A 13,803-nucleotide genomic window follows, 5' to 3' on the forward strand; every position below is an offset into this window, starting at 1 on the left:
TTCAAAAGGACTTATGGCAGCATGCCACACCTCCCAGGACCACTAGTGTCAGTGCCCCGACCACCATCACCCTTGCCACTATCAACCCACGCCTCTGCCAGAGACTCCCAAACAGTCACAAGCAAGTCTGGTTCAGTCTCTTGTGGGGTCACTACTCCTTTCTCCTTGGTCTCCAAGGTTTTGTTTGTTTCCTCCAGGTGTCCATTGTTAGGTTGGTAGTAATTTAGATTATGAAGAAGAGAAGTATATGCTCTCTATTGTCCTTATTATTGTTTTTTCTCCCTAAGGAAAAAGTGGGCATAATATAAACTATAAAGGAAATTGCAATATGCACCTATGTAGGAGTGAGTAGCTTGCTTATATTTACTGAACTTTTTTTCAGCTAGTTCATTTTACTTTCTTTTTAGTGAATGTTTGGATTTGTAATGAGCCTTCTGAAACTGAAAAGGCTTGAAAATTGTACATTAAATTCTAGACTTTTTAAGCTAAGATTAATAATTGGATGTTGAGAAAATGTATACATTTAAGAAATTAGTTAAAACTAAATACCATATGAGTAAGATTAAGAGTAAAATTTCAAATATAATAGAATGAATGTCTCTATAAATACTTTAAATTAAGTCATAAAAGTTGTGCATACCCACATAAGTGTGCATCCAAACCCTCTGTATGTGAAATGCTGCTGTATCTAATCAGTGTTTCTGACTCATATACCTGAAAGAACATTCTCTAGAACTGGGTCCATGAAACCATAAGGAACAAAGATGTCATAAAGCCGGTGGAGATATTATATGTAACAAGAATATTTTTTCTTTATTATTTTGGCTATTACTTCAGGTGTTAAAAATGAAGGCTATAGAACTTATTATTTAGCAATACAGCTTTAACAAATATATTATTTTTCTTTGTAATTGATGTGCTAAATAATTTATAAATTTTGAATTTTCTTGAGCTAGCATTTTTCAGTGATTATTCCTGAATAATTAACTATTTTTTTTCTGTGTAGTTGAAACTTGAAGTGATTATTTGCTAAAGAAAAGACCTTCATATATGATGCAGTTGATTTCACCATATGCAAAAGGGTAAGCCATATACAAATAATAATAAAGATTTTTTCTAGGAAATTTCCAAAGAAGACTAATCTTATGACATACATCTTAGTTCCTGTTCTCACTATGTTTGGCTGCTTATGACAAAAATGTAATTTCAACATGTATTCTCTTCATGTACTCATATACTTATATTTACATCAATTAACTTCACAAACCAGGTGACAGATCACACTTCATGAGGATTTCTTTCTTTTTATTAAACCAATCTCCTAGATTAATACAAAATGTTACAGAACTTCATCCTCAGCAATATATTACTTAAATTTAAAAACTCACTTATTTTTCTATTTAGATATCAAACACCTAAACTTTAAATATATTTGATTTAAAAGGAGTGTATTGTTAAAATGAGCACAAGTTCCCTTCCCAAATGAACAAATTCTGCATTCTATATGCCAAGACCCTAAGCTTGACTTAACGTACTTAAATGATAAAGTGCAAAGTTTAGCAAAAATCCATTATGTTTTAATGGAAAAGGAAATGACAACCCACTCAAGTACTCTTGCCTGGAAAATCCCATGGACGGAGGAGCCTGGAGGGCTATCGTTCATGGGGTCGCAAAGAGTCGGACATGACTGAGTGACTTCACTTCACTGCACTTCATTATGTTTTAAAAGATGTATGTTGATTATGTATCCTTATGTAGAACTATCTTATGTGCTTGTCAGGATGATTTTGACTTATTTTTCACAATCCTTGCAAAAAATGAAACAAATTAGTGAGTGTGGATATAAAGAAAAATGAGTACTTAATATAGACATTAATATTTACTATCTCAAAATATTTTCTCATAAAGTTCCTTCAGAAGTTTATTGAAGTGACTATTATTTTTAGAATATTAACTGTAGACTGAAATTGAACAGCACAACAGGCTATTGAAAATTTGAGAATTTGAGAAGTGACACATTAGATGTTTTTGTTTTGACATTTTAACTCATTCATTAAATGTCATCTATAGATTGAAAATTATAGATACTTTGTGATTATCACAGTAATCTTATTTTCTAAATGTCATGATTTGAGAATTATTGATAAAAGTTTTTTTTTTTTTTTTTTTTCCCAAACATGGTATAGTTCTGGTGCTTCTTGTAGAAAGAGTAAAAATATCTCCCAAAGTGTCTCAAAGATTTTTATTTAAACATTGCATGGGGAAAAGTGGCTGAAATAAATTTCATTTAATGCATATAAATAAATCATTGTGTATAATAGTGCTATTTATATTAATATATTTTATTTCAGAAATAAATCAACAGCTTCCAGTTGGTACCATAAATGTGAAGGAGGGAGCCACCAAAAATGACTTTTTATTTTATTTTGTAATCACATTTTTCTATAATATATGCATATGATATTTTAAAAGTTTGCAAAGTGACAAAATCCACAGAGATATTGATTTGTAGATTTTCAATTAAAATAATTGTTGTAAATATCATAAACTGGATAATTATGTGGATTATTAAGATACATAGAAATGAAATTAGAAAATTAAATAAGATGGGCTTCCCTGTGGCTCAGATGGTGAAGAATCTGCCTGCAATGCAGGAGACTTGGTATTAGCAGTATGTTCAAGCATATTTAACTTTTGCAACTTCATAATTCTTTAAATACTCAGACACATGGTCAACTATTTAAACTTTAAAAGGAAAAGAAATTGAATATTAATGAATGCATTTGTTTCTTTTTTGGGTGACAGTCAGACACTATCAACCAAGTCATATTTATATTTTATAGGCTAACTTAATCATATAATGTATACTCTTTCTGGAAAATACATAGTTGCTTGTATTTAAACAATTACAACTTTGAAGTTACAAAAGTGTTTCCATATTTATTTCTTACTTATAGAAACATTTTGTCAGAGCAGGTAAAGCTCACTCGTTCTTTTATTTAAGAACCATTTAAATAAAAATTCTCATACAATACAAGTAAAACATTTATTCCTTTATTCATCAATAATTTAGATAAACATTTTTATATGATATATTTGAGGTTGGTAGCAGATATTAAATTTTACGTACCAAGGAATAATATATAGCTTCTACCCTCAAACAGTTTGTATTGAGATAGTGTATAAAATTATACACATTGAGATAATACAAGGCAAAATAAGGTAAATGCCCAAGGAGATGTGAGAAACAGAACTTTAGTGTTACTAAATTGTGAAATCTCAAGCATTCCTGAAGAATCTACAATGGTATTACTGAAGGTAAATTTTTAAAAGTATTCTTACTTTCTCAGAGGGATTCCTCTTGACAAGGATCCACTGAGGATAAATCTTTCAAGAATTATGAACACAGGAGATATATTTAACAAAATATATAATAATGAAAATCTCTAATAAGATGTTATTTTACATAATTCATGATCAACCTCACACCATGTGTTCTGCAAGAATTTCTCATTGTTTGCCTTTTTGACTTGTTTGACTTTTTGCTCTAATTCATCTTTATTTGTTACATTACTTCCAGAAAGACCGATGTGAATTGAAGAGATGGGCATCTGCAATCAAACCACAGTGACTCATTTTGTCCTCATAGGGCTTTCTGATCGCCCCGAGGTGCGCTACCCTCTCTTTGTGGTCTTTACCATCATCTATCAGGTCACCTTGATGGGAAATGGAGTTATTCTCTCGGCCATTGGAACTGAGAAAAAACTGCACACACCCATGTATTACTTTTTGGCAAATCTGTCCCTCTTAGACATATCCTGCCCATCAGTTACTGTCCCCAAGATGCTGGAGAACCTCTTGACTGAGAAGCACAGCATTTCCTATATTGGGTGTGCTTTGCAGCTTTATTTTCTGGTGGCCCTTGTGGGAACTGAAGTCTTCCTTCTCTCTGTCATGGCTTATGACAGGTATGTGGCCATCTGTTTCCCTCTTCGCTACACCCTCATCATTACCAAGGTTCGCTGTGTTCAGCTGACTGCTGGGACTTGGGTAGCAGGGTTTCTCAATTCCCTCCTTCATACAGTGTCCACATTCCGCCTTTCTTTCTGCAAGTCCAACCAAGTTAACCAGTACTACTGTGACATCCCACCAGTGGTCGCTCTCTCATGCTCATCCACCTATGTGGCAGAAATGCTTATTTTGGTGGAAGCAGGCATCCTGGGGAGCAGTGCCTTCCTGGTCATCTTTATCTCATACTTCTACATCATATCTACCATCCTAAAGATCCAGTCAGCAGAAGGGAAGCGCAAAGCCTTTTCCACATGTGCTTCCCACCTGCTGGTGGTCTGTTTATTTGGTGGCACGACAATATTTACCTATGTACGTCCCTTTTCCAGTCAACACTTCCCAGCAAGAGATAGACTCATCTCCATGTTATATGGAATTATTACACCAATGTTAAATCCCATGATCTATAGCATGAGAAACACAGAGGTGAAAGGGGCAATCAGAAGGCTCTTATATCAGAAAGTATGTTTACAGCAAGTTTAATGTTAAAAGGGAAGGACTCAGTGCTTATTTTAGAATGAATACATAGAATAATTTTTAATTGTTACATATGAAATGCATACTTGCATACACTTTGAAAATTTCACACAGGTCAAATGCATATAATCTTAGTTATACTTCTCTATGGGACTTCTCTGGTCGCTCATTTGGTAAAGAATCTGCCTGCCATGCAAGAGACCTGGGTTTGATCCCTGGGTTGGGAAGATCCCCTGCAGAAGGAAATGGCAACCCACTCCAATATTCTTGCTTGGGAAATCTCATGGACAGAGGAACCTGATGGGCTAGAGTCCATGGGGTCCCAAAAGTCAGACACGACCTAGCAACTTAACCCACCACTACCACCACCATGCTACTCTATATATGGGTATCTCTTCCTTTATTCACAGGATCTTTAAGTTCATCTTCATAAATTTGACATTTTTGAGAGGAAGCAGAGAACTGTTAGTAATTTCACTAATATAAGAGATGTAAATTGAAGTAGTCTTGAATTAACTTGGATATATGGTCTTATCCATATCCATATACCTATATTATCTGTATGTTTGCATCTATTTCTAAGTGATATTTACCTATAGATCCTCCTTACACTTCTTTCCCTTATTTGATTGACTGCTTATGCTCTTACTCCCTTTTGTTTTCATTTCATTCTTCCTCTTCAACTTTTGCTTCTACTTACTCTATATTTCTCTGTTTCTCCCTTTTCTGATAACCATATCCATTCTCAGTTCTGCTTGTCCTTGGTCACAGGAGTGCATTTAGTTCTGTGTCAGACATGACTGAGTGACTGAACTGAACTGAACAGATTTAGATCTCTATTTCAGCTCACTATATTACTATCATCATAGCCTCAACTTGGTCAAAACTGAAAGAAACATCATTTAATACACACATACACATACAAACACATCTTCTTATCTTCTACCTAGTATTTTTATGATCAGTTTTCCCCCACTCCTCAAACTAAAATTCATGAAACTAGACTCTGCTTTGTCTTAAAGTGCAGCACTTCCATTCAGTTTGCCTAGACAGGGATAGTCTCTGACTGTGGATGGGATGCCACTCCGTTCCCTCTCCTTGTCACGTAGCAGTAAAATTATTTTCTCTATGTCTTAATACTTCAAAGTCAGAAGTCATGTTTAATTTTCTTAATAATCTTCTGGGCTTCCCCAGTGGTCCAGTGGCCAAGAATCTGCCTTGAAATGCAGGGGACATTGGTTCAATCACTGGTCTAGGAAGATCCCACATGCTGTGGAGCAACTAAGCCCATGCACCTCTAATGCTGAGCCTGTGCTCTGGAGCCCAGGAGTCACAGCTACAGAGCCCGTGTGCCACAACTACTGAAAACCAAGTGCCCTGGAGCTTGTGCTCTGAAACAAGAGACATCATCTCAATGAGCAGCCCTCACATGGCAACTAGAGAAAGACTGCAGTAGCAATGAAGACCCAGTGCAGCCAATATAAATGTAAAAATAATTTTTTCCCTATCATGGACATCTAAATAGCTAAAAATTTAATCTTCAGTCTGGTGATCACAATTAATAAGTATATCCCCACTCTCTGCATTTCTGATTCTTCGTTCTCTGGCATTCAGTATCTTCTCTCTTTCTCTTATCTGCATTCTACCTTTCCATTATCACTATGTGAGGTAGTCTTATATTACTCAAAAACATCTATCAGTTCCTCCTCTGGATTGTCATTGGTCTCTTGGTCATTTTCAAAATTATCGTTTAAATTATATTTCAGGCTATCAAATGATAGGCTGATCATATGTACTTTTTGTTACATGAGTTAGAGTAAAAATACATTGAGATATCATGTTTTTGGATTAATTACATTTTGCAAAATTCAGAAAAGTCCTAATATACATCTTACACAACATACAGGGCTATTCATAGTTGTGATGAGTCATTTATATGTCACTCAATTTTCAAAAGAGTGGGAAAACTTATGCATACCTGAAGAATAAAATGAAATAATAGCATTATTATTACAGACTTGAGATTTGTTGTTTTTATTCCATTTTTTCTAAAGTTTGCATGTGGCATGAAAGAATCAAGCCTTCGTCACATAAAAACAGAATACATGGGACATGTTAATGTAGCACCATGTAAAATTGAATAAAATAATACAAGCTCAACAAACTGTTTGTTTTACATACCAGATACCAAAACATTTATTTTCTACTTCACCACTTATTTGAGTGCAATATTCTTAAAGATACTGGGATTGATATCTGTGTTAGTAAACTATTCTGAAATTTAATTCTGTCCTATTGAAAACAGTGGGTATTTCGCCAAGTTTTCCATGAATCAGACCTTGGCAAATAATGGAAAATTTTTGTAATCTTTTTTTAAAAAGGAAAAAAAAAATATGTTCTAGAATTTTCTATGCTTATTTGTTTCAATATGAAATAATACTGTCTCTCCATATCAAGTGAAGAAAACTATTTTTAAAGTACAAACAAAATTGTCAACTTTGTATTCACTCTATTAAGTTTTGAGTGAAGTGTGCAGTACAAGATCTTAAAATCATGACATATTTAAATGAGATGAAATCGCTATATTTCCTGCTTGGAAATATAGAACAGTTCAAATTTATGGCTGCTAATATTTTAATGAAGGTGTATCTCTTCTGTTGAACATATATTAAGGCTTGTTGTCCTTTAAAAGAATAAGGGATGAGTAATTTTTTTTTTAATTCTTCTTTTCTCTAAAAATTACAATCATCTGAGATGACCTAAACAAATCACTTGACAGACATCTGAGCAGTTTCTAATGGGATATAGGTGAGATTTTAGCAATAGTGTAAATGTCTAGCTAAAATGTGAATATAAATGTATATACATATGCAAAGATGGGCTCAATAAAGGACAGAAATGGTATGGACCTAACAGAAGCAGAAGATATTAAGAAGAGGTGGCAAGAATACACAGAACTGTACAAAAAAGATCTTCATGACCCAGATAGTCACGATGGTGTGATCACTCACCTAGAGCCAGAAATCCTGGAATGTGAAGTCAAGTGGGCCTTAGGAAATATCACTATGAAAAAAGCTAGTGGAGGTGATGGAATTCCAGTTGAGCTATTTCAAATCCTGAAAGATGATGCTGTGAAAGTGCTGCACTCAATATGACAGCAAATTTGGAAAACTCAGCAGGGGCCATAGGACTGGAAAAGGTCAGTTTTCATTCCAATCTCAAAGAAAGGCAATGCCAAAGAATGCTCAAACTACTGCACAACTGCACTCATCTCACATGCTAGGAAACTAATGTCAAAATTCTTCAAGCCAGGCTTCAGCAATACATGAACTGTGGACTTCCAGATGTTCAAGATGGTTTTAGAAAAGGCAGAGGAACCAGAGATCAAATTGCCAACATATGCTGGATCATCAAAAAAGCAAGAGAGTTCAAAAAAAAAAAATCTATTTCTGCTTTATTGACTATGTCAAAGCCTTTGACTGTGGGGATCACAATAAACTGTGGAAAATTCTGAAAGAGATGGGAATACCAGACCGCCTGATCTGCCTCTTGAGAAACCTGTATGCAGGTCAGGAAGCAACAGTTAGAACTGGACAGGGAACAACAGACTGGTTCCAAATAGCGAAAGGAGTATGTCAAGGCTGTATATTGTCACCCTGCTTATTTAACTTATATGCAGAGTACATCATGAGAAATGCTGGGCTGGAAGAAGCACAAGCTGTAATCAAGATTGCCGGGAGAAATATCAATAACCTCACATATGCAGATGACACCACCCTTATGGCAGAAAGCAAAGAAGCACTAAAGAGCCTCTTGATGAAAGTGAAAGAGGAGAGTGAAAAAGTTGGCTTAAAGCTCAACATTCAAAAAACTAAGATCATGGCATCTGGTCCCATCACTTCATGGGAAATAAATGGGTAAACAGTGGAAACAGTATCAGACTATTTTTTGGGGCTCCATAATCAGTGCAGATGGTGATTGCAGCCATGAAATGAAAAGACGCTTACTCCTTGGAGGAAAGTTATGACCAACCTAGATAGCATATTAAAAAGCAGAGACATTACTTTGCCAACAAAGGTTCATCTAGCCAAGGCTATTGTTTTTCCAGTGGTCATATATGGATGTGAGAGTTGGGCGGTGAAGAAAGCTGAGCACCGAAGCCTTGATGCTTTTGAACTGTGGTGTTGGAGAAGACTCTTGAGAGTTCCTTGGACTGCAAGGAGATCCAACCAGTCCATCCTAAAGGAAATCAGTCCTGAATATTCATTGGAAGGACTGATGTTGAAGCTGAAACTCCAATACTTTGGCCACCTGATGCGAAAAGCTGACTCGTTTGAAAAGACCCTGATGCTGGGAAAGATTGAGGGTAGGAGGCGAAGGGGATGATGGAGGATGATACGGTTGGATGACATCACTGACTCAATGGACATGAGTTTGGCTGAACTCCGGGCACTGCTGATGAACAGGGAGGCCTGGTGTGCTGTGGTTCACAAGGTTGCAAAGAGTCAGACACGACTGAGAGACTGAAGTGAACTGAACTGAACTACAATGAACAATGAACTTGGGGGTGCAGATATCCTACAAGATTCTGTTTTCATTTTCTTTAGATATATCCCCAAAGTGGAATGCCTGACTCATATGGTAGTTCTATTTGTAACTTTTAAGGAACTTTCATACATTTTCCCACTATCTCTAACCAATTTGCATCCTCACCAACAGTGCACAGAGTTTCAGGGAGTCATTCTATTTAGTGCATATTGAGTGTGTTTATGTTTTGCACTTATTAAATATCTGATGTTCAGTGATGTTGGTCACTTTTTCAGGTACCTGTTGCCATTAATATAACATCTTTGAGTAAAAAAGTATATTCAGTTATTCTGCACTTTAAAAATATTAGATTGGTCTTATTGCTATCAAACTATATGATATGTTTATATATTTTGGATATTAACCCTTTATCAAATATATAACTTACAAATATTTTCTCTCATTCTGTAGGCTGATTTTTCATTTTGTAGATTGTTTCTTTTGATGCATAAAGGAATCTTTCAGCTTGATGTTGTCTGCTTTTTTATTTTTGCTTGTGTTGCTTGTACCATTGGTGTCATATCTTTGAATTTGCTGCAAAGACAAATGTAAAGAAGGTTTATTTCATATTTTTCCTTCTAGGAGTTTTAAGTTCTTATGTTTAAGTATTTAATTAATTACACATTTATTTTAGTGAGTCTTATAAGATAGTTACCCAATTTCATTTCTCTGCATGTGGTTATCCATTTTTTCAACACTATTAAGTATACTGTCCTTCTCTCACTGAGTACTCTTGTTGTTGTTGTTTAGTCATCAAGTCATGTGTGACTCTTACGACCTCATGGACTGTGACCCACCAGGTTTCTCTGTCCATGGGATTTTCCAGGTAAGGATGCTGGAATGGGTTGCCATTTCCTTCTCCAGGGGATCTTCTCAAACCAGGGATTGAACTCACATCTCCTGAATTGACAGGCAGGTTCTTTACCACTCTTGGTGCCCTCCTAAATATTAGTTGAGCATATTTATGAGAGTTTATTGTGGACTCACTTTTGTTCCATTGGTCAATGTGCCTATTTTTATGCCAGTATGCTGCTGTTTTCATTACTGTAAATTTACAGTATACTTGCAATCAGGATATGTGATATCCCTAGTTTTGTTCTTCTTTCTCAGGATTACTTTGACTATTCAAGTTCTTTTTTGGCTCCTTAGACATTTCAGAATTATTTATTCTATTTCTGTGAAAAAGGGTATTGGGATTTTAATAGAGATTGCGTTGAATATTTAGATGAATTTGGGTCATATAGATAATTTAACAGTATTAATTTTTCCAATCCATGAGCACAATATATCTTTCTGTTTGCATCTTCAGATTCTTTCATCAAGGTCTTATATAATTTTCACTAGAGATCTTTTACCTCTTTGGTAAATGTTATGCCAGTATGTTATTTATTTTGATGCTACTCATGAATGGCATTATTTTCCTTATTTAATTTTCAGATTTTCTTCTAGTGTACAGAAGTGCAACTGGTTTTTGTACATTGGCAACACACTCTAGTACTCTTGCCTGAAAAATCCCATGGATTGAGGAGTGTGGTAGGTGATAGTCCATGGCGTTGCAAAGAGTCGGACATGACTGAGCAATTTCACTTTTTCACATTTTTTATTTTATAGTTTTTCTGAATTCATTGATTTGTTCTGGAAACTTATTGCAGGGATTATTCAGGATTTTATAGAAGTAAGATTATATCATGTGCTGACAAAGATAACTTTTTTTCTTATTTCTTGTTTGTATACCCTTTTTTTTTTTTCCTCATCTTATTGTTCTAGCCAGGACTTCTATTACTATGCTGGATAGGGATGGTGGCAGTGTGCACATTTATCTTGTTTCTGATCTTAAAGAAAAAGTAAGTTTTCAACCTTTCACTAATGAGTGTAATGTTGGCTGTAAGACTGTAACATAAAACCTTCATTGTGTTGAGGTATGTCACTAGGGGTGTTACACATTCTGATTGCAAGTGATACTGTAAACTATAGTAATCAAAACAGCAGGGGTCCATAAAAATAGACTTATCAACCAACGGAACAGAATTGAGAGCCCAGAATAAACTCTTATATACAAGCTCAATTAATACCTAAGAGGGTACCCAGAGTGGTAAAGAATCCACCTGCCAAGGCAGGAGATGCAGTTTCAATCCCTGGTTTGGAAAGATGCTGTGGAGAAGGAAATGGCAACCCATTCCAGTATTCTTGCCTCAGAAATCCCATAGACAGAGGAGTCTGGTGGGCTACAGTCCATGAAGTCACAAAAGAGTTGGACAGGACTCTTTGGGAGTGTTTTTGTGATGAAAAAAATGTACTTTGTCAAATATATTTTCTGCATCTATTGAGATGACCATATGATTTTCTTTCATTCTATTAATGTGGCATAACACATTTATTGACTTGTGTATTTTCACTCATCATTGAATCCCAGATATACATCCACTTAATCATGAATGAACCATTTTAATGTGCTGTTGAATTCAATAAGTCAATTTTGGAAGGAGATTTTTTAAATCTATATTCATCTTGGATATTGGCCTATATGTTTTTTTCTGTAGTGTCCTTATCTGGCTTTAGTGTTAGGGTTATGTTTGCTTCTTAAAAGTTAGTTTGGCAGGTTTTCTCTCCTTAAAAATTTTTGTTGTTGTTGTTGTTTGGTCACTCAGTCGTGTCCATCTCTTTGGGACCCCATGGACTGCAGCATGCCAGGCTTCCCTGTCCTTCACTATTTCCTGGAGTTTGCTCAAATTCGTGTTTATTGAGTTGGTGATGCCATCAAACCATGCTATCCTCTGCCGCCCCCTTCTCCTGCCTTCAATCTTTTCCCAGAATCAGTGTCTTTTCCAATGAGTCAGCTCTTTGCATCATGTGGTCAAAGTATTGGAGCTTCAGGATCAGTCCTCCCAAAGAATATTCAGAGTTGATAGGAACTCTCTAGAGTCTTCTCCAGCATAACAGTTTTGGAAGATTTTAAAAGCATTAATGCTTTAAATGTAGGATTCACCAGTAAAATCATCTGGTTCTGGGATTTTCTATGTTGGGGGGAGTGGTTATTTAAGATTAAAACTTAATATAATGACATATATAAATGAGCTAAACATTTTAAACATAATCTTTATTGAGATATACTTTACAGACCAAAATTTTCACCCTTTTAAAATATTTCAATGATTTTGAGTAAAGTTACAAAGCTCTGCAACCATTCTCACTATTTTTATTACAATATTTTTGTTACTCCAAAAAGATCTCCCATGCTAATTTAAATTATCTTACCATCCTTGTACAAAATCAGTTGAACATAAATTTAAGGGTTTACATCAGTTTGCAATTCTATTTCATTGACCTATAAGTCTACTTTCAGGCCAATGACAAAGTCTTCTTTTTTCCCTCAAATATTTTGAGATTAATTGAGACACTGTTCTGTACAAATTTAAGGTGTACAGCTTAATGATTTGACTTTCATGTATCATTAAATGATTACAACAATAATTTCAGTAAATATCTATCATGCCATATAGATGCAAAATTAAATAAATAAAAGAAACGTTATTTGTCATGAGAACTTAAGATTTAGTCTCAATAACTTTCATATATAACATAGAGTAGTGGTAATTAATTATATTTGTCACACTGTACATTACAGCTTATCTTATTACTGAAGCATTGTAATTTTTGATTACCTTCATTCAATTTCCCCTCTCTCCACTTCCTGCTTTTGGCATCTTTTTCTGAGTCTACTTACTTGCTTGTTTTTGTTTTTTGAATTACAGGGTCACATTTTAATTCCTGAATTTTACAGGTCAGCATTAATATCACCACATGTATACAAATGGTGTAAAACAAGTACAGTGGTATTTTTAATACAAAATAAACATGTTTTATGGAAAAACTATACTTCATATCTACACAACAGCCCATCCTCCAAACAATAGCCAAAATTAAAATTAACTACAAAATCTCCAAAACAGGGGAAACTGCTTCAGTTTAAGCTATTCCAGGAAAAATGGACCCATATCACATTACATGGGGGATCTGAAGACTGTAGCTGGAATTACTAATTTTAGTCATTTTTCCCCCCCAATGTATTACAGTTTGCAGGATGTTTTTCTCACTTCAGCATGATCTCAGATCAGCAAACTAACATTAAAATATTTAGTTAACTCACTGTTCTAAAAATAAAACCTCTTAACTGTTTGCCTCAGTTTATTATTTTAAATTCATTTTTGTACATGGAATGTGCTTTTATTCTTTAAAAAAAAAAGCAGCTTTCATATTACACCCTTTTTTATGGAAAAGCTTCAGGTGCTGCATACTGACTGACACTGAAGTAACTTCTTGGACCAAAATGGCCTGTAGGTATTAAATGCCACTTAATTCAGCACTATTCTTTGTATGCTAGTCTTTATAAATTACACCTTAAAACTTGCCTGCAGCTTTGCAGAGAAAACTTTACTAATGAAGTAGAAAGTGACTTTAAAGTATCTTCCACAAAAGATTGTACTGGTAGACAGTTGAAAACGTTCTGTTCAATATACTCCCGTTTCTAGAGAAAACCACTTTGGAATACTACTGTACTGATTCTTGGCATTTGTTATCTCTAAAAGTGCTGACTTTAAAGTTATAGTAATAAAACCGTCCATTTTTAATCCAGTTTTCATCAAAATACACACTGAAATTTCCTGATGGAGA

General features: G+C 34.9%; 1 protein-coding gene across 1 annotated transcript; it reads left to right on the forward strand.

Moving 5' to 3' along the window:
- The first annotated feature begins 3,603 nt into the window (after positions 1–3,603).
- On the forward strand, positions 3,604–4,551 carry LOC136157544 (olfactory receptor 5V1-like). The gene has a single exon (XM_065919400.1). The coding sequence runs from the start codon at positions 3,604–3,606 to the stop codon at positions 4,549–4,551; it is 948 nt and encodes a 315-aa protein (XP_065775472.1).
- The last annotated feature ends 9,252 nt before the right edge of the window (positions 4,552–13,803 follow it).

The sequence above is a fragment of the Muntiacus reevesi genome, chromosome 1 (assembly GCF_963930625.1).
Source record: "Muntiacus reevesi chromosome 1, mMunRee1.1, whole genome shotgun sequence".
In the NCBI taxonomy this organism is placed as follows: Eukaryota; Metazoa; Chordata; class Mammalia; order Artiodactyla; family Cervidae; genus Muntiacus; species Muntiacus reevesi.